The sequence below is a fragment of the Fringilla coelebs genome (genome assembly GCF_963513975.1).
Source record: "Fringilla coelebs genome assembly, chromosome: 7".
Lineage (NCBI taxonomy): Eukaryota > Metazoa > Chordata > Aves > Passeriformes > Fringillidae > Fringilla > Fringilla coelebs.
Window position 1 is genome coordinate 5,815,337 of NC_140035.1, and position 21,580 is coordinate 5,836,916.

Here is a 21,580-nt window from a genome sequence, read left to right on the forward strand (position 1 = left end):
ATAAAAAACTGCAGAATGCTTATTAAAATCTAGGGATTAAAAACTATCTGAAAACAGCTCATTTTCTCATAAAATGGGGGGAGTCAATCCAAGTATTTTCATTTTAGGAGAGGTTTGTCAATCAGAAGTTGGAGCTCACAGAAGGAGACACTGCACTGTCGAGTGTAAGGAGGTGTTTGAGCATCCCTGCTGTGCCCTTCATAAATTCAGAGATAATTAAAGCTTTTTAAGGTGAGTGCAGGTCACAGCTAAGCACTCTGTGATTTAAAACCAGGATCTATTTGTCTGTGGTGCCTTTTTCTTCCAGGTTCCTGTTGTTGTGAGCACAGCAGAATTTGAATAGGATAAGCACTCTTCATAAACTCCTGCTTTCCATAAATTGCCCGCCGGATCAAAAGCAGAACCTCCATGCAAGTGCACAGAAATCTCCAGCTTTGATTTGGAACAGATGAGGCACCCTGTGTTCCTCTAAGATTAAAAAAATCCTGTTGGCATCCCACATAAGAGAGAGAAGCAAAGGGACGGTGGGAAATCGTTCAAAACAAAGGAGATGGAAATTCAAAAATAGTATGAGCAGCTCAGATGACAGATTGAGAAGCGGATGAACTGCAATTAAAAGGACAATTTCATGGCCAAAGAGGATGCTCCAGACACAGTTAGAAAATGAAGACCCTCTGGACTAGCAGCGAGCTCAACTCAATATAAGAAGTCTTCTGATGGGAAGGAAAGTGGAAGCAAACTACCAATTATAATTTTGTAATGAATTTAGAGGTAGTTACCTCTATCCATGATTTTATAGGTGCATTTCCAAATTAAAGGAAGAAAAACAAGGGTGAACCAAACCTGGGAAAATCATTAGCTCAACTGGAAAATGCAGATCACTCATTTCTCAAGCTTATTGAATGGGTGATTAAGGAAAAAGGTGACACCAGCAAAACAGAACAGTTTATCACAAAAGCCAGCTATGGGGGAAAAAAAAAAAAGTGTACTCTTTTTCCTAGAGAAAAGATTTGGTATAGAAAGAAATAAAATTCAGAAATGCCTGTGATTAGTATTTTTAAGCTTGTCATATCTAATGACCACGAGCTAACACACAATTAAATAGCAGTAAGGATGAGTAAATCAGTCAGTGGTGATCAGTGTGCCCACCACAGATGACCCAAAGTGTTGACACCAGGCTTGCTCAGCTCTGGTGGCTCAGGGCAGAGGTCCCTACAGGCTTCAGGTCCTGGTACAGAACAAACTGTAGACCTCAGGCAGGTAGATAGAACATTTCCAAAAAGGAACAGCTGGAATGCTTCTGTCTTGACTCTTTCTGGACCTTGGGATACTCTGCTTGCAGTAACTACACCAATGGGGAGAAAATGTCCATTTCCAGTTTGGAAGGTATGCTTAAAGGGTTAATATATTTGCAGATAATAGGCTTAGGACAGTTAGAGTCTAAACTTATAGGAAACACAGATGAACAAACTGAACTGGGTTTTTGTTTAGGTTCCCCCCTCCAAGCTGCAAATGCAGAATCACTCCAAGCTGCAAATGCAGAATCACTCCAAAAAGTCAGTGTCAGAGCAGGGCCTCAGAACCAAAACCCTTCTGAGCAGTTTATTTCTACACCAGACTCGAGTGAACTGTTCATTCACTTGACAACTTTGATACTCTCACAAAACAGGTGACATTGACCAAGTGAAATAAACCTTGCTCAAGTCTAAGTTCACAAGGTTTCAGTCAGGGAAAATGAAAATCACTGCAGCAAGAAGGCACAAGCCCAGAGTTTGCTCTCCAGAAAAGCTACAAACCTAGCCATTCTGTTCTACACCATTTTTATTGTCCTACACCATGTACTCAGGACATTATCAACCCTGGGACAAAATTGCTCCTACTCTTGAGGCCCAATTTACATCCCTACATCTCTCTACATTCTGCAGTTCTTCAAAAGGACCCATCAAAGAACTGAGGTCTAAGTCTTACAACTTCTCAGTTCTGTTCTGGTTCAAGGGAAAGGAAGGAAAAGCACTGTCCTGCAGAAGGAAAAGAGCAGGAAACAAAGAGAAGTCAGAAAACCTGAAAGGAGTAAAAGAGGAACCTGCTTATCCCCACCTCATAAAGCAAGAACAATGCCCAGATAACACAGTGATTGGCATTCAATATATAAGACAATAGATTAATTAGCCATAATCATGACCAGCCAGCAAATGTTAAAAGGTCACCTGATAATAATGGTGAGCAAGACAAACTGAGCTGCTCAAAAAAAACACTGTCATGAATAATTTCTCAGGGCTTAGCAATTCTTCATGCTTCTGTAAATTGCTCTTCTCCATTATGGTTGAAAAGCATTCTGCTAATTATTAATTGGATAATGATTTGTTTCTATCACTAATTCAATAAGGTGTTCAGAAGTGCATTTTGAAAGTTCCCAGCTTTAGAGACCATAAATATCAGACTTGTCTTTATGTAACCTTGGAAGGCAGGTCCCAGGTGATAGAAGTGGAGCTTCTGCCCATTTTTAGTCAGTCTATGCCCAAAGTCACTGACCACCCCTCTGCCTCTGATGTGGGCCCTGTGCCAGGGAGTGCCACAATCATTTCTGCTCACATAAAAACCTGAAGACAAGAAAGTGAACAATATTCCCCTGGAGCTACCACTCCCTACTACCTCCCTAAGAGAAGCCAGACCATTAAAAATGCCACATAAATATCACTGACAGAAAACAGGCTCCAAGGTTATTTAGAAAAGCCCCACGCATAGACAAGCTCTCCTTTTTAATAGTGATAAAAACCCTGAGTTTCTCAAAAGAGCAAGTCATGCCACAGGCAAAACCACCTTCCAAAACCCCACAGCTCCCTTTTTGCAGGAGAAAAGGTAACGTGGGGGAAAGGTATACTGCTCCTCCTTCATGGGCCACAGAGGCACAATCAGTTGGTACAAAAGCACATTGTTGAAACACAAACCATGGAAAGCTGCTTTATGAACCTGTGCAGCCAGCTGGAACAGCCATCAACAGCTGCAAGAGGAATTCACTCCAGGACTGAATCACTTCATTAAGGTGGAGGGTTTTTTTCCCTTTTATTACACACGGCTCAGGCTGCTGATCCCCATCATGAAGACCCTCCAGAGAGCTGATTTCTCTGCTCCCTCATACCCTCGGGAGCACTCGTGGTGCCCACTCTATGACTTAATCTCCTCCTGAGACATCATTTCTCCCCCTCCCATCATACAGCTCATCAGCAGTCTTCTAAACTGCTGCATTCTGCTCCAAGCTGACCCAAGGTTTTGGCTGCAAGTCAGAGAGCAGCAGTGGTTTGGGGCCAGCCCCCAGCTCAGGATTCTGCTCTGAAAATAAAGGCTCATGTCTGTGATAGCGATAGGACAAGGGAGAACGGCTTCAAATGCACAGATATCAGGGTTAGATTGATACCAGGAAGAAATTCTTAACTGTGGGGAAGCTCTAGCACAGGTTTCTAGAGAAGCTGTGGCTGCCCCATCCCTGGAAGTGTTCAAGGCCAGGTTGGGCTTGGAGCAACTTGGGATAGTGGAAGGGAGCTGAAATGAGATGATATTTAAGGTCACTTCCAACTTAAACTATTCAATGAACTGCATATCAACGAAATTGGGAAAAAAACACCCAAATGGAATGACACATCCTGCTCTCCTTAATTTTAATTCTGCCCTCCTTCTGATATAGGCTACTTGATTATACAAGAAATGCAAGTGTCCCAGGAAGCAGGGACATGAAAACATACTCTATGAATTTATGAAAATACACTCTGTGAATTTGAGCTTAACACGGGTACATAATTGTAGGAGACCACTGGCTGCTGAAGCCACCTGTGCCTGGCATGAGGGACAGCAGGTGACATCACAGGCATTCTGTAATTAAATATAATTGTCTCTAGAAAATTGCAAATTCCTTCATTGAAAACAACCATCCAAACCTCCAAACTTAGTGAAAGGGAATAAAAATTTCTGAACAAGTAAAAGCAGAATTTCAAACAAAATGCTGATTGAAATAAATATACCTCCTCCAAAGCTTACACTTTTATGGGATTTTTAGGGAAATAAAATGTCTCTGGTATTCTGGCACTGTAGCCAACTTTAACCTTCTCATGCCTCATTTCCATAGCAGAAATGCCAGCAGACCCTTACACTGAGGAAAACCTCAGTATTAAAGAGCAATAAGAAGATATTCGAAGAACTGTGTTCCACACCCAGGGCAAACTTGTGAGAGCTATTCCAGCAAGCACACACCTCGGATAAGCTCCACCATGAGCCACGGAGTGCTATTCACAGGTGTCAGGGGCTGTCCTACACCTCCTTACCCGAAGTGCTACAGCGAGATGGCTCCACCAGTCTGCCGCTCCTGTCGTAGCAGGCGATGGCTCGCAGCCGCACGCCCTGGCCACACTCCCTGGCCACTCCCTGGGCCGGCATTCCCAGCTGCAGCTCGGGTGGACCCCCTCTGATAATGCAGTCGGACCAATTTCCATGGGGCTGGGAGGTGAACGCCTCGCAGGGGCACGGCTCTGTCTCAACTTGAGGATAAAGTTCCGTGTTCTGGCATTTGTCTCGCTTTCTGCTTCGCCCTGTTCCAACCACAGAAATCGGCGTGTTAGCTCAACATCTGCTGCTCTTGATAACAACACGTCATATTATTTAAACTTGCATGAATTCAACACATTAGAACCGAGACAATCTGAATGTTAATATTCAGGGATGTTTCTGAAGCATCTATTAGCTGCTGCCAGTGCTCTGGCATGCAAGGACAACGTACTTATCTCCAGGGGCAACCAGAGAACTTGGAAATACCGTTCTGATGGGTAGATCAAGGAGTAAAATACAAAGTCTTACTCTAGAAATGGGCTGCCCAGAAACCTCTTTGTAATTTCATATAATATCATTTTCCCCTAATTATCTGATGGAAATAAATTGATTGTTTTGTCTCTATTTGTTCGCAATCAATGGTTGCCAGGACAACTTCCGGAGGACCCTAAATTAGCTACAACTTCTTTGAGATTTCTTTACAAATTAGTTAAAGATGAGCTGTGCACACAAACCATGCTTTGAAGAAAACAGAAAAAGATAATCCTCTGTAAATTATTAGTGCTGGAAAGCATTTCAATGGTTGTGTTTGCTTTTATGTTTTCCTTTGCTCTGTTCGTTCAACAGGTTTTAAAAGAAAGCTCTTTCAGTAGTTTTAGGAAGCAGCAGCAGCATCCAAATAAACCCACAGTAGAGCTCTCTGCAACTGCACTCTCCATGCCCTCGTCCTGCAGGACTTCAAGGCATGAGAAGGGGTCCCCAGTACAAGAAGAAATAATGCAAAACAGAGAGTTCAAGCTCCCTGCATCCCTACAACTGCTCAAGGGAACAAATGTCTGTACACAGCCTCTGAAGATAAAAATCAATGCTTTTCTTGGCACAGGTCAGCCAGCGTGCCGTGGAACAATCTTGATGCTGGCTGAGCTCAGGAATGTCATTGCATTTGGCATCTGCACAGAAGGGAGAATTCATCTTCAGCAACAAACTGTATCTGTTGCCATCCTCAAAATATTCCTTGGGAATCTTGGATGCACTAAAAACGCTTTTGCAGAAGGTTTTTAAAGCTTTGATTCCAGAAGAAATATTTTCTCTTCATTGCACACAAATAAGATACTAAAACCAAAAGATAAGTTATATAACTCAACAACCCCCTTTCCAGCCTGGAACCAAGAGCCATTTCACCACAGACAAGCTGGGTCTCATCAATGCCTGTTTCCATACAAATATGTACCTGCCAAGGAAAGGCCCCTGACTGTAGACCCTTAATATCACTATCCTTCAAGCCCCAGCTCTTTCAAAATGGTATTTTCAGAGTTCTGATGAATGTAGAATTTGCTAGCACAAAATGATGCAAAAAAACCCCCCATCAATCAGCATCTTGGTAGTTTGGTAGATAAATCTATGTTTACATTTTTAAGTATATATTTATGAGAAAATGCAGGTACAACTCTCCATACCTCAAGGAAAGTCTTTTAAGAGACTTTAACAAGATTGAGACCTCTCTAATGGCATTTCCAGCCTTTTCTGTTTGAAAAGCCACGAGGAGCCACAAACTCTGTATGTTCAGTTGTGTGCTCTGCATTGTGTTAGTAAACATGGGAATTTGGGATTTGCCCATGTTTTGCCATCATGACACGAAGCACAACACACTGAGGTAAGGATGTTAATAAGCTCATACTTATGTGAGTGGTTTTTTTAACAACTTGCCCTGCCATCTGTTTTGTTGGAATCTTCCCCCTAAATGAAGCTGCTATGAAAGCCCTATTTTAAGGGGAAGAGTGACATTGATCCCATACTCTTCCCATAGAAATATTTTTAGAATTAGTGGTAGTGATATTTTTATCATCTTTACAGACTGCTTTAAAGATCGCTGCTAAAAATACCATCTCCAAAATTTTTTGAAGACATAAATCCATCAATTAAATACAATTTTCTTTTTTAATTTCTGAATACTAACAAACATTATATATATTAAATATTATCAGGCAGTACATACTGTACATAAAAATTATAGGAAACATTAAAAATACAGAAAGTGCTTAGTATCCATAATGCAGGGAATTAACTGACTGTATTAATTAACTGAAGACTCACCTAAAAATGGTGTTTCCATTATAATGACTTTTGAATTTTGATATGTTCTGTAATAAGTCTTTCACTTAAGTAATGACTAATTTTATATGTAGAGTCAATGACAAATTACAAAGTAAAATGAATTATACTATTAAAAATTGAGTGGAGGGCAAGCAAATACTTAGCAAACAATTAGAAGATTTCCACTAAATGACATTATCAATGAACTCTTATAATGAAGCCAAAGCATTCACTTGAGAATAGACACACGCAGTTGATGAACAAGAGGTACAATTCATCCACACTTACAGAGAGGTGAAATGCAAATGGATAAAGGTCTCTTAACATCACAAAATACTTTTGAAAACAGCATTTTCCTTAATCTTTGATTTCCTGCAGATGAGATTTTTTTCAAGACTTTTGTCTACCTCTATTTTTCAAGAAGCATTTATGCAAATACAAGTTGGCGCCTGTCTCACTGAGCTCCCCTTTTGAGAGGGGGCCAGACCAAAGCCAGTGTCTGATTTGGGTGTCCTTGCTGCTCTCTGGGGCATTGTCACGTGCCCACCTGGGACACTCACTGCATGTTCACCACTTGCTTTTCAGAACACCTTCACTGGCCACGGGCTGAGACCATGAGCTCCATCCTGGCAGGAAAAACAGAGCCCAGCAAGGTTGGATGGGGAGACTGGTGGTGGTTGGTCACAAATGCAGTGCAGGTGAGGAGACAAACCACCAGAACCCAGGCATAACAAACCCTTTTTGGTTCACATACTTGAACAGATCTCCATCTGATGTAGAACAGAGTAAGAAAGAGGATAGGTAGGGCTGTACTGTTTTGTAACTTGCACAATGCTCACAAAGAAAAATCAAATTTAGAACTACCTGTAAGTAATTATTCATTATTTTTTACATATTTTTTGTAAGATCAAGCACCTATTATTTTGCTGGGGATCAAGCATTTCTCCTACTATAAGCCTACAGGTATAGAAAACACTTTAGAATATGCTCTTTGCCAGAAACTACAGAGCATTATATAATACTGGGGTTTTATGTGAAAAAGAAATCTTTATCCCTTAATGAGCCACACTGACAAATGGCAGCTTGAAACCAGTATAAATGTGTGCTGTAATTGTTAGTTAGTAAAACACACAGAACATTCCAGCAGTAACAAATGGAGTAAGAAGACAGCCAGGCAGCCAAGGACAAGTGAGTCTAGGAGGAAGGAGCAGTGGTGGCCACCACATTTTGCTGCCCTTCAGGTCCCAGCTTTTATCTCAGCAGATATTCTTACAGCAATTTTAGCACTCTACTCCACAGTCAAAATCTTTGAAGTTTCACCCCTATTAAAGGAGCAAAATCAAGCCAGGTACATATTAGCTCTCAAACACCACACAGAAACATGAAAAGATGTGAGTGTTGAGAAGAACAATAACAGCAAATTTCTTGTAAACCATGTAAGCACAGTATAATTCTCTTTTACTTAACAATGTGCGTGGGGGAAGACAACTCCCAGCAAAACATGCAGTTCCAGACTATTCATGTTTTAAAGCCTTTCAGTTTGGTCAGCATTCAAATAACATAATAACAAACCTCGACAGCAAGTATGGAAGACTAATCTATCAAATGGTTTGAACTGGTGAGTTTAATGAACACATGTAAAAGATCAAACAAAGCTGCTCTAATGGTACTGCATTTTTTTTATTCATGGTGTTAATTTGCCCTGTTGAACTGGAGCATATTGCCGAGCACAAAACTCCCAGTTTTAAACTTCCTCCAGAAAATGACACTGATTTGTACTCCTGTATATGTATTTTCTGCATGCTCCCCAGATTAATAGGTCAGATAAAGTTGGTCACAATTTGGTTTATGTCTAAAACCTTTCCACCAGCAAGTTCTTCTGCACTGCTCTTGTACTGGAATGTGTACAAGGATGGCAATGATCAGTGCCAGATGAAAAACCAATTAAGGATGTTCTGTCAGGATTTCCCCACCACTCCAACACTGCAGAGGCATTATTCCCAATCAGACAAATATTGTAAAAGATTATACCTGTGAGCGAGCGCCTCCTGCTCCTGGCTGTGTCACAGTCAGAGGAGCAGGCTGTGAATTTAGACCAGGGGGTGAAAGTGCAGTCATCCTTGCAGGGAATGAGGCACTCCTGGACCAGGGCTGGCATCGCTCCTGCCCACCGCACGCAGTCCCCGACGGCGGCAGAGCCCCCCTGCTCCGACAGGCACGTCACAGCTGCAAGCAAGGGCACAGAAAGCCTTATGTTCTCATAGATATATATTGTATCTCTGGGCAGTCAGTCCTGGTGTTCTGTGTGAGATTCTCTCCCCTGGATTAACAGAATAAAGCTGATTTGGTTTTAGGGCATCGTTCATATGTCACTCAGTGAGTGAAGCTTCACAAAACCATAAAGACATGTTCTTATTTGACCAGTGTGTTATCTAAATGATGATATAAAGTCAATATTCTCAAGGAGGCAGTCATTTTAAAGGTTGTGAGGACACTTTAACCAATGATACATTGTACAACCAAGCAAGAAAATAGGTAACACTGTGGCCATGTTCCAGAAAACATATTTGGTCGAGGCCAGGATTCACAAACTGTGATGCGCTTGCTAGTCATGGAATTGAAACTGCTTTAAAGTGGTAAAAAAAAAAGGCCCCTAAAAACCATAATAAAAAGCTTCTTCTTCCAAAACCATCATTTTTTCCATATTTCAGATTAAAGGAATGACTGAGGAGATGCTACAGCTAAATGCTTCATTCAGCAAGGTACAAGTACCAGGTCTGGCCCCTCCACATTGAGCTCCCTAAATATTGTGATGCCTCTTATATTCTCCCACCTTGTCTGTTGTCCTTTTTTAGAACTAATAATTAATTTTTCACGGTGGTTATTGGTACTGTATAGCCATGACAGAGAACAAAAGTATTTAATATATGAATCTGAGTCACAGGAAACCTAGGATAAAACTTGCTAAATTCAGTGAATTAATAGTAAGTAATTATAATAAATAAAAATAGCCTGCACATCATGGAGTCTTTCATTTCATTAATAATAATTAATTCTCATAAAACTTCCAAGCTTATAGGCCATTTATATCCTCCAGTGTAGGTTAAACAAAGCAAAGGCAGGTCACGACTTGATTAAGGTAATAAACTCAGGGACAGAGTAATGAACTGAATTTAGCCATGAGACTTCAATGATGTTGGGCTCTGTGATTCTAGGCAAGTCCACACATTGTATCATAAACCTACTAAGGATGAAGTTATTTAATACAGATTTTATTCTTTAACTTTAACAACCTGTGATATTATTTTATGACAATTGCTAAATAATTCAGGTTTTTGAGGCTGCATATATTTTCCTTGTTGCCAGCATTTAATGTGAGTAAGAGTGCATGAAAAGAAAGGTAAAAACAACTCTGTTTTCTTACAGTTAAAGAATTTACTGGGGTGTAACTCTGCAATGAATACACATGATTTTTTTTTGGGTTTAACTATAGCACTGTATGGAAGAAAGGAATGGGTTAGCAATCACCTGGAAATAAAAAAACATCTTATTAAAATGCAATTAGATTCTATGGAAAAAATAAGCATTTTGAAGAGCATGCAAAAGGCAAGCAATTGTTAAACGTCTCTTTAGACTCAAGTGACAGCAAATCAGCATATTAATAACCACCTCTAAATTGGTGATCCTTGCCTTTCAGTTCCAATGCTGTGACCCTTCCCAGCTCCCAACTCCAGCTGTGGGCCTGGGAGCCCTCCCCTCCTCGTTACAGGACAGAGGTCACAGCTCTGCGCGGGGACACGGTGTAATTGCCCTCTTCAGGAAGGTTAAACAAGTGAGAGACTCTGGTGCCCAAGGTCTCTGTAGCCTCATTACCTTCAGCAAGGACACCCCAGGTTTGGCCACAGCGCTGTGACCACGTGAGGTGTGGCCAAGGGAATGCAGAGCATCTCCTCAGCATCACAACAGCAGCTGGCGGGGACATGAACATCGTCCTCCACTGCCAGCCCCACGCGGCAGGAATTGCGATTCCAGAGCAAACCACCCCACTGCAATGCTCAGTGGGAGCTGCCAGAAAAGCACAGCTCATTCCTGACACTATTAATGATGTCAGGACAAGTAATAGAAGTTTTAGGTATCAATGTTAAACCAGACACCCCGCTGCTGTGATCAGTTATTGTCTAACTGCCCCAACTTCTGAACAGACAGCCACAATTTTAAGCATATAATTCAAATAATTCACCAAGTTCACTGAGCCTATTTGGATGCTAAAATATATCTATATATATGTAAGGACATATGAAATCAGGGCAAATATTTGACTGAGATTATAGAGCTTAAAGAAATTATTGACAATGGAAACATGAGAGAGGAAAGTTGAATTAAAATAACAAATAATATAGTGGATTAGATACGTATAAGCATGGAGACAAGAAGGAGCTGAAAAGAATATTTAATGTATACTCTGATAAGAGACACAGGACCTAAAGGAGGGGAGGAGGAGAAGGCTACACACTTTAAAACCTGGCTTGAGGTGAGCTGCATGAACTGCTAAAGTAACAAATTATAAAGCAAAAAATTATAAAGCAAAAGCCCATTAGGGCATTTTAACAGATTGGGAAGGGGCAGCAGAAAGCAGCAGAGACGATGGACCCAACTCCAGTGGTTCCACCAGAAACCAATCTCCTCATTTCTGCTTCCTGCAAACTTCCCAGTTTACTTAGCTTTAACTTCTAAGAGAAAAATATTTTCATATGCAAGCACTTCTGGAAAGAGAATGAGAGAAATTTGTTTTCAGTGAACCTTCAGGAAAGTAAAATTATTTATCCTCGGTGGTTTCAAACTACTGATTGGTTTGGCTCACATGTGGTTTATGCTGCATAAAAAATATTTCCCCTTAATCCTCAGTTCTGTCACAATGGTTTTAAATAAACTCATACTGCAAAAGCTATTTCTGTTATGTCAACATTTCTTTTGTTTTTTCAAGCGGGATACCCCCAGAGAGCAAATGCAGTCCATTTGCAGTCCTGTGCACTGAGAAAAAAAATCAGAGTAAAAAATCCCTCCTAGGCATAATGTGTGATTACTACCATCTCTAAAGCATTTAAAATGGACACAAACATATGACTAAAACTGCTAATAATCGGACACTTCCAGATAAAGGCTTTCAAATTATGATATTCATTCCCACCAAGAGAGGAAATGCAGGATTTCCTCTTGAACTCCTACTATTCTTTTTTATTACCACCAGTCAACCCCACCAAACAGGAATTAAACACTTGGGGCCAAAGTATGGCATGGCATTTATGGCATTTTAATGCAATTCCACTGATATAAAAAGAACTGCTGTCACAAAAAAAAAAAAAAAAAAAAAAAAACACTTTCTCTTGTAATGATAACCATGAGATCATGAATTAAAATGAAAGGTAGCCAGGTTTAAGAGGCTGAAAGAAAATAACTTTTTTTCAGGGAAGGGCTGGAATTGTTTAACAGACTGTGTGGATCCACCTGTAAAGGTGCCAACACAACACAGCAATTAATACAAGCAATGAAAATAGCTGCAGATGCAACTGTTTTGCTTCAAGGCTTAAGTCAAGTGTTAAATGTAGAGCCTGTGGAGCAAATTTCCCTTTCTGCTGCTACAGGGCCCTGCCAGGAGACTGAGCAAGGACTGCTAAGGGGATATTCAGTGTGACAGTCTCTGTCTTCTGGCTTTGCATTCCCACCCACAAGAGCGTGTCTGTGTGCCAGCATCTCAGCATATGGCGCACACAAGCATATGGGAGCTACATTCTGTAACTACATTTCTCCCAAATTGAAAGTAAATAACAGACACTTCTCCTATAAACTTTTAGATGGTGAAATCAAATGTTTGCACACTGTCAGATTGCAGAGGCACTGAAGGCATCCTTGGATGATGTTACATCATCACCAAAGCAGGGTGTCAGCATCAAACTGAGACTCAGGTGCTCATGCCTGACTTAAGAGCATTGGAGGAGATCCTAACAAAAGGAATTGTACTGAGAATGAAATAGTACAGGCACAGCACTGCCTCCAATAAGGCAACATAACATAAAGTTAATTCTTCTTAAGTAAAAATCCAATTACAGACAGCCTCTGTAATCATATTCATTTACCAAAGTTACAATCAATTCTCCTTTAAAAATGCATTCCAACAGATTCCAAAGGGTAAAAAGCTAAAGACTGAGAGTATCAACTATGAACCAGTAAAATTATATTGTACCATGGCACTTTCAATTTGGGAAAAGTAAATTAAGTGTTTTCAAAACTCTGGAATTAAATGTCATGAGAACATTTGAAAACCATGACTGATAATTCCAGGAAGGTACACTCAGGCCAAACACTAAAACTAAAGCTATGCAGTACTGCAAATGAAATGACTGGAATTAGTACAGGAACAATAGGATGAGCTATGAGGCTAGACAAGAGCTTTAATGCCAAGAGGTACAGGCAAAATAAGGTCATAATCTTCCCTGTCTCCAAATTCTAAGAATTGTTGAAAAATCAAAGCCAGCATGTAAAGTCAAAGCAATTATTTTAATATAGCTGTTTACCCTCTTGATCAGAAAAAGCCTCACTTCTGTTGCATAATTACTCTTGGTATCCCACAATGTAATGAGATAACACATGATTCCTTATACATATCAGTACTGGTATGTGAAAAAGAAGTTAAGAGCTAATATATTAGAAAATTAAAGAATAAAATACCATAAGGGTCTAGACTTGCTTACTATAAATATAGTCCCATATCTCATGATGACCTCATTTATTTTCTATATTGATGCTCCTTCATACTTACAACAAGTTTCTCCAAAATCCCAGGTGGAACATTAATACTATTATTGGTATGTTAATGCAGCCCCTAATTAGAACAGACCAGAAGCAAACAGAATAGAAGACATAAGGCTCAGCTGAGACTCAGATTGAAGTTTAAAGTCCTGATTCTATAAGGACATAAATATACACTTAACTCCATCCCTGTGGCAGCCCCCTTGCATGGCAGCACTCCCTACCACGAAGTGTGTCCAAAGTCTGGACTTACAGAAGACACCATAAGATAACCATTAAAACTAAGTCTGAGGAAAAGAACAAATGATGCCAGCAAGGACATCACAGACATAAATCTCGTACAAATAACTGAGGAAGAGCTGGGACACCTAGTTATTCAGCAGGAAAACTGTCTCTGAGGTCACCAGTTTCCCATCCTGTAATTATTAATGATATTGACAGAAGTGCTAAAGGGCTGACAAATGCCACCACGCAAACAGAGCACTGAATAAACACAGATCCCAACCAACAGGCTCTATAAACAAACAAGGGGAGCCCGAGATGAGCTTGGGATGCAATAAAGATGGTAAATACCAACTGAAAGATAAAGGAAAGCAACTGAAATGATTTGCATGAAAAGGGGTCAGGGAAGAAATGGGCAGAAAAGTCACGTGCAGAGCATCAGCATGGAGAAGAGATTGTAATGGGAAAGGGGAGAAGTTTGGGATAGAATTAGAAAGGAGGGAAAACCAGCTTGCAAAACTGTGAACATCCTTCTCAAGCTAAAGGTCCATGTTGTGGCTGCTCTTTAGGCTGGTTTCTCTCTGCAGCCTTTCCACAGTAAGGGGTGCATGGGGTTAATGTAGGCACAGAAGCCTCAGAAGGAGTTCCAGCTGCAGCTGAGGCCAGTGTGGTGGGAGGGCACCTCCAGCACCATTTAATGCCTTCAACTGGACTCACCTCTATTCCATCCTCAAGAACCCCTTATAGTGCAATTTTAATTTGATATTCATGGATGAGGTGATCAATTATTTGGTTCAGAATACAGGATCTGAACTGCTGTAAGAGCTGAGCTGCACATGTCAACTTTGCCAAGCTGTGTGACTTGAGGTTTTATTTCACCTCATCTGTGAGCCACAACTGCCCACTGTTTGAGGAGGAGCAGGAGAGAAGTACATTGCTGTAAAGCCCATTCCTCCTCCCACCCACACACTGAATGCAGAACACAAGACTGATATATTAATGTTGAGCACTATTTTTATACAAGTGTTTTCATATTCTAAGTGGTTCAGACTCTGCCTGGCCAGGAAGGCAAAATAATATGAGTTTTTAATGTTTCAAATTCACTTTGTCCAGAGAATAGCTGCAATCTGAGTGCTTCTACATTATGCAATCAGTCTAAAGAATCTTTCACAATTTTTTCCTTTTCCCCCAAACATTATTATAGGTTTTGAATTGCTTTTACTTTCATTTTCTATTACAATCAATGGAAGTGCATTAGATGATTAATGATAGAAATTACGCTCCTTTCAGAGAACATAAAATACAAAAACACGTTAATTTTTTTCCTCTTTCTGTGGCCCACAATTACCAAAATTACTCGAGTTCAATTTCTTTGTAGCGCCTATCATCAAGTTATATTTAAGATGAATTATTTATTGCACAACTTGAAAATAAGACTAAGCCATCCTGCTATAAATACATGCATTGAGATGACAGTAAATACAGAGAATCAAATATGCCAAATAACACGAGGGAGAGAGAAAATGGAAAACAAACACAACATTACAGTATTTCTAGTAACTCAAGCTGGAAAATTACTCAGCTGATTAAGCAAGCACTGACTTCCTTTGCAGTGAAGCACAGATACTAAATCCAGAACAACACTAACACACCCACATATTCACAACTGCTCCAACATTAGATTTAAAATATGATGGTCCAAGGTAACACCTCAAGACTTGAGTCCACCTTTCCTCCTCAGCTCCCCATTTCCCAGCTCTGGCTCATTTTGGAATTCCAAACTCACACTGCTCTTGCCCCCTTGCTCAGCACCAGCAGCTAAAGCTACTGGGACATGCACAGGCCCTTCAACAGCTTTTCAACTCATCCTAATCTACATTCACCTCATGGAAACTGCTCTCAAAGTTTTCTAAAATACCAGTGGATTTTGTATACGTGGTTCTGCATAAAACTTTCCACTCTAACTATCACTTTTCTACCGTAAAAAATAGATAAGAATACTAAATGCTTTGAGGTCTGAAGTCTGGCTACTCATCTCCAGTCTAAAACTGATAATGCAACTGAAATGACTTTGACTGAAACTAATAAAAAAGCATACTCAAATAATTCATGTTATCTAAATTAAGTATCTTTCAGCCATCATACAATATTGTCCACCTCATGAGAGAAAAATAAAGATACTGGACTTGAGATTCAAGGGTCAGCACAGTGTAAGTACAGTAAAGACACTGTATTTAGATTAAAGGTAACAGAGGCAGTGAGAATGTGAAAGAGAATGTGAAAAATTTCCCTCCCACAGCCTTGAAAAATGAAATGTTTGAGAGTTTTCAGGAGATTTACCCAGTGGGAAAACTAAGTACGCAGATTGGAATCCCAGGAAGAGCAAAGTCACACTCTGATGTGTGGGAGTTCCATACATATATACATAATATGTAAATTATCCGTCCAGAATGGCTTTTCCTACTTTTTCCCCAACATTCCTACTGTGCAGGGGAAAAGTGTTTTTTGGAAACCCTATTCTTCACCAGGAAAAAAAACAAAAAAAAAGAAGAACAAAACCAAAAAAGACACCCAAATCCCCCATGAGAGATAAATAGTCCAAGAAGGCTGTATTTCTAAACTGGGAATACAAAAGACCCTGATTTAAATAAGTATTTCCTGGCTCATGCTAAATGAACTTTGTGTGTGAATGAAGCAGATCCAAGAGCTTTGCATCTTAAAAATAATAAAAATAATTACACCCATCTTCCTTCAGGTTTGCTGTTCAGACCATTCTCACTGCCAGTACATTCTTTTTCACTTCTCTTTTGAAGCTAACAGATCTAAAGGAACTATTTGTTTTTTCCTTCTAGTCTCTTAAAAACAAGGCAGAAGATCAGAGAAGATGCAAAGGGAGTTATCTTACAGGACTTTGTGCTTTTCATGCAATGATCTTCTCTTTCTTGTGGGCAGAAAAAATAGAAACATTTCTTATTTGGCTGCTGCTACTCAACTTAAATTCTCACTAAGTTGTTATAATTGGGGGGGGTTATAAAGCAGATTGCATTACTGCTGAAACAATGAGAAAACTCACAATTATTTCAACAGGAAAACAACAGATCCTATTAGGTTTTCTTTTTAATGATTCTTCTATGAATAAAGCATTTGTTTGCAAGCATTTGTTTCTAAAAAAATTACACAATCTAAACACCGATCACAATAGAATTATGCCTATTCATGTATAGCAGATGCAGCATTTGGACACAGAAAGTTCTCTACCATGGTTCCTTTACCATTGGTACAGATAACAGAATGGATGGCTTACTTAACTGAAAAAAAACCAATTAAATGCAAAAATAAAATAAAATTAAAAAAAGAGAAAATACTATAGAACATAAATTGCATCAGACCTAGAAATAGTTTCCACCCTGATGAAAGATTATTAGGATTAGTAATCTTTATTCCAGGCAACCACAGCCTGGGACACTGCACTATGCTGCATTTTCTTTTATTACAGTCTTTCCAGTACAAATCATTTTAATCTTGGCTATAATAAATCACCAGTTAGACTCTCAGCTTATACCCTCTTTTCACCTGTGAAGTTTTGTTCATCTTTGTTGGAGCTCAGAGCAGTTTCTCCCACAAAATTGCTCTCTGTGTGAATCTTTCTTGATGCAGAAGGTTTCTGCCAACTGTCATTACAAGATCAGAGGTTCAAATTGAGGAGCACTTAAAGCAGGGGAAGGTCATCTTTGGAAATTAAATTGGAATAAAATTTTGTAGAAGTGGAGGTGGCTATTCACACTGTGCCACTGCAACAACAGCAGACCCACATTTACCTCACATGCTCATTTGAGAGTGGCTGGGCCACAAGGATTTATCATCAGCTCCCACCTCCTGTAGGAGCAGAAACTCCCCTCGCAGCCCTGTCCACACCCCGCAGCAGCAGGGGCTGTGCTCCCCTCTGGAGAGGCAGGACCCAGCCAGGGAGGGCATCACTGAGGACAGACCCAGACCTGAGGCTGCCTCAGTGACACGAAGCCCAGAGGAACATCTGACCCTTCCTTCCCTGAAGAGGGAACAAATTCTATCTCCAATCATGCCCAGCACTACCACGACCCTTAAAAACAAGGGAACATAACCAGAGGGTCTTCCAAAATTTCCCAAAGTGGTAATTATGTCTTCCATTTTAGTATAAGTTATTTAGGAAACAAAATTCAATGCAAAACCAGCTGAATACTTTGAAAATCCATCAAGATTCACATCACACTTCCTTTTCAGAAGCGAGAACTGATATTTGGAATTTTAACTGTGTATTTCAAAGAAACAGTAAATAGCAGCTTTTTAATTCATCAGAAGCCCAGAGGAAAGGGAACTTTCCATACAAATGTGCTGTACTTGGGAGAACAACTCTTGCTGTTGCTATAATGAAAGTATAAATACAGCATAGCAGGAATTCATAGTAATTTGTTTCTATGAGCAAGTTTGACATGGCACAGGCAAATAAATTCAGATTGTACAGCTACACAGAACTGAGACATTCTCTGAGCTACTGCACTGGCATTTTGCCTTTCCTCCATCATTCATTGCATCAGACCTTTGTCTCAATTTCTCTCTAAACCTTTGTCTTGTCCTGTCAGAAGGCCCACGCTTCAGGGTTATATCTTATCAGTTAATTAACTTTTAGAATGGAAACGCAGCAAAAATGACTATATAAACTTTTGCTCATATATATCAAAGCCAGTGTCAACCAGTGTGGTTCCTGTGTACCTAATCCAGGAGACTTATAATAAAATCTCATCTTCCATTTACAGCCTGAGGCAATAGTAGGTCTTGCAGAGAGAAATGCGAAGTGATGAGGTTTAGTAGAGCAATAACGTTGCTCAACAGTTTAAATATTGGTCTAGCAACTGAACTTTATGCCAGGAGGTTCTGGCATTACATTATTAAATGCCAATATTTCATCCACAGTCCTCACCTACTCAGAATAATGCATAATTCATTTCAGAAAAAAAGAATCTTGCCATTTAAGACATTTTTTCTTCCCCCACCACTCCCCCACAAAAACCCCTTGAATGTAACACTACTTTTCAACTGATCAAGGCAGCACTAATGGGGAAGTATGGAGATTGTGTGTGTCTGTATATAATATATAGGCTCTTCACTGCAAATTAATGAACAATTTAGCAACAACATACTAGAAGAAAACCATTGCCTTCATTCAGGCCTCTAAGGTCGGTGCCAACAAGGAATAAGAGAAAAATTGATTAAGCTGGAAAGTTTGAATCAACAAATAAGGAAGAGGAAGATCCTCGAAGGCAACTTTGATTTTTATTTTACTGACTCTTCACATCAGCAGACCTCACTGCTGTGTACTAAAAAAAAAAAAAAAGGGGTAAGAAGGAATTGAACAAGAGCCAGTTTTTGAAAATAATTTTGCCCACAGTTCAAAATTTCAGTGAAAAACTCAGCACTGGAAAGGATGAAACACATAAAAAGAATAAAGAATCTGAAGGGGAACTGGAGCCTGACAGGCTGGGAGCAACCAGCAGTCCCTTGTTCAACTCCAAGCACATCTCTTCCACCCAGAGAGGATCACACCCTCGAGCTCCTGACTCCTGTCCTTCCAGAAAAGTTGTGTGATCTGGCATCAAGATATATAGATACACATCTTATAATTTACTGCCATTCTTGATTTTTTTTTCATTTATTTTTTAAGAGCATTGTGAAATAGGTTTATTAAGATGCTTTCTAAAGAAAGTTTCACCAAGACCAGTTTTTGAAAGTCAAGAAAACCTATCATTTTGTTTCAATAAAATGCAAGAGAACACACTGCAAGATTACCATATCAGTACTTTTGATTTACTCACCTTTTCAACATGAAGACAGGCAATTCCCATATACAACTTTATTCCAAAGCTGTGACCTTGACTTCTACCAAAAGTTCAGTTGTATGGGTATTAGTTTTGAGGCAAGATGAAGGCAGAAAGGAGTTCTCCCAGATAAGATAATAAACTGTCAGCTACAGTTTATGAAATACAACTGTTTCAAATAGATGATCTGATTTAATATATGTTGACTGTCAATTCAAAAATTATGACTCATTCATTACGTAGCATGGTGACTACAGAGCCTGAATTACTTTTTTGTCTCATAAAGCATTAGGTGTGTGAACCAAAGACATCCTCACAGGCTTCCATGTAAGGTTCCAAAGTAAAAGAATAATCCTAAATTAAATTAAATACCATATATTGAATGTGTATGGTTAACATATACAAATTTGGACCTCATCTAAAGGTAAAGAAAAGGCATGAAAAGTACTGTTAGGAGAGTTACTAATTACATCAAGATGAAAAAAAAGTTTTTCTCTAGTTGTTGAAAATCATAAAGGAATCCATAAAATGGCTATTTTAACTATTAACCCACTGTCCTAGGTACTCATGCAACTGTAAAAATCCAGTGAAATTTAAAAAAACCCTACCCTAAACCCCATTATCTCCTGGGAGTGATGAGAACTGTGCACTTGAATAAACAACATAACAGGATGTAATCTTTTTCTCTGCTCAACTCAGTAAATGCAATTTTTTCTAATAAAAGAAAAAAAAGACAAGCTACCAACACTGATGTGTCTATCAATAAATGAGAAGTCTTGATGAAACTCCCATGTTTTCCAATACAATAAAAACACAAAAAATCCTGAGATTCATATGGTGCTTTGAACAGATTCTTGTATTCCACCTTGTCTCATATAACAAGAGCTTGTTTCACATTGTTACATAAAATTATTCTAAAAAACATAAGTGTTCACTGGAAGTAAGGACATGGGTTACATCTAAGTTAAAAGATGTAGGATTGGCTCTCTCATAGCAAAAGCATGAGCAAACATTATGAAGAAGTGAGGAAATGTTTAACTCTCTAATGCTTATCTACCTTTCTACTGTATATGTTTAAAATGCAGTTTAATACACTTTCCATTATAGCTACAGTGTGAGTCTTCAGCAACAACCTCAAACAAGCACATTATATAGAATCACCTCCCAAAATCAAATTATTCTTTATCAACCAAAAATCTGCTGCACCTACAAAAACACTGAATAAACAGCAAACAGTCACCTGCTACCAGTGTTAAACAACTCTTCTCAGAGCAACTTAGATGGAGAAATAAAAAGGTGGCACCTGATTTTTGTGCTCCACAGACTGCCCAATGTACCCACACTGTGAAATACAGGCAGTGCCAGGTGAGACACCTAAATCCCTCTCCCAGACTGTGATGGCTCCTCCATCACCTTCACATCATAGTTCATCTCACATAACTAAGGTGTCACAATATGAACATATTTACTTTAAAACAGACTGAAAATTTTTACACATTTATCACACTAACATGTATTTTGGGGTGAAACTGTTGCAGCCAATATTTACCAGGTGAATTCACATGACTGGAATAGTAGCATAAGGGGTACAGCACTTCTGTAAGGGCATGTAAATAATGGTGAAAAGTATTTTATCTATAAATTTTACCTTTTTCCATCTTTGAAACAGTTTATAGAGAATGACTGGTAAAATTTGAAGTGTCAGGGTGGACACAGTAAATTCCACTCAACATAGAGTATAAGCCATGAGCAGGAACCAGCTGGGATGGGCAGGTAGACAAACACATTCATATAAACATATTTGCATTAAAACTAAGTATGGCATGCTGGAAAGCTGGGCTGGCAGGGAAAAGAAAACTGAAGAAAGGTGCAGCTCAGAAAAAAAAGAGAAAAACCAAAGTGAAAGCTCTCCTATGATGGAATGGGCACAACCACAATGGGGATAATCTGGGGTATGAGAGATCAGCTGAGCTCAGCCAAAAGTTATTCACTGCCCTTGGAACTACAACAACAACAAAAAAGGTGAAAATAAGGTCAGGTTCCTGTGGATTAGCAGAAAGCTGCAGCAC

General features: G+C 39.5%; 1 protein-coding gene across 1 annotated transcript in view; it reads right to left on the reverse strand.

Moving 5' to 3' along the window:
• Nucleotides 1-21,580, reverse strand: part of THSD7B (thrombospondin type 1 domain containing 7B) — a gene marked incomplete at its 3' end in the record, with an annotated part of 240,130 nt that overhangs the window by 85,952 nt on the left and 132,598 nt on the right. Inside the window, exons 12-13 of the mRNA XM_084209346.1 lie at nucleotides 8,662-8,856; nucleotides 4,317-4,580 (exon numbers count right to left, since the gene is read on the reverse strand). Coding sequence (XP_084065472.1) covers nucleotides 4,317-4,580; nucleotides 8,662-8,856 — 459 coding nt within the window. The remainder of the gene's footprint in view (nucleotides 1-4,316; nucleotides 4,581-8,661; nucleotides 8,857-21,580) is intronic.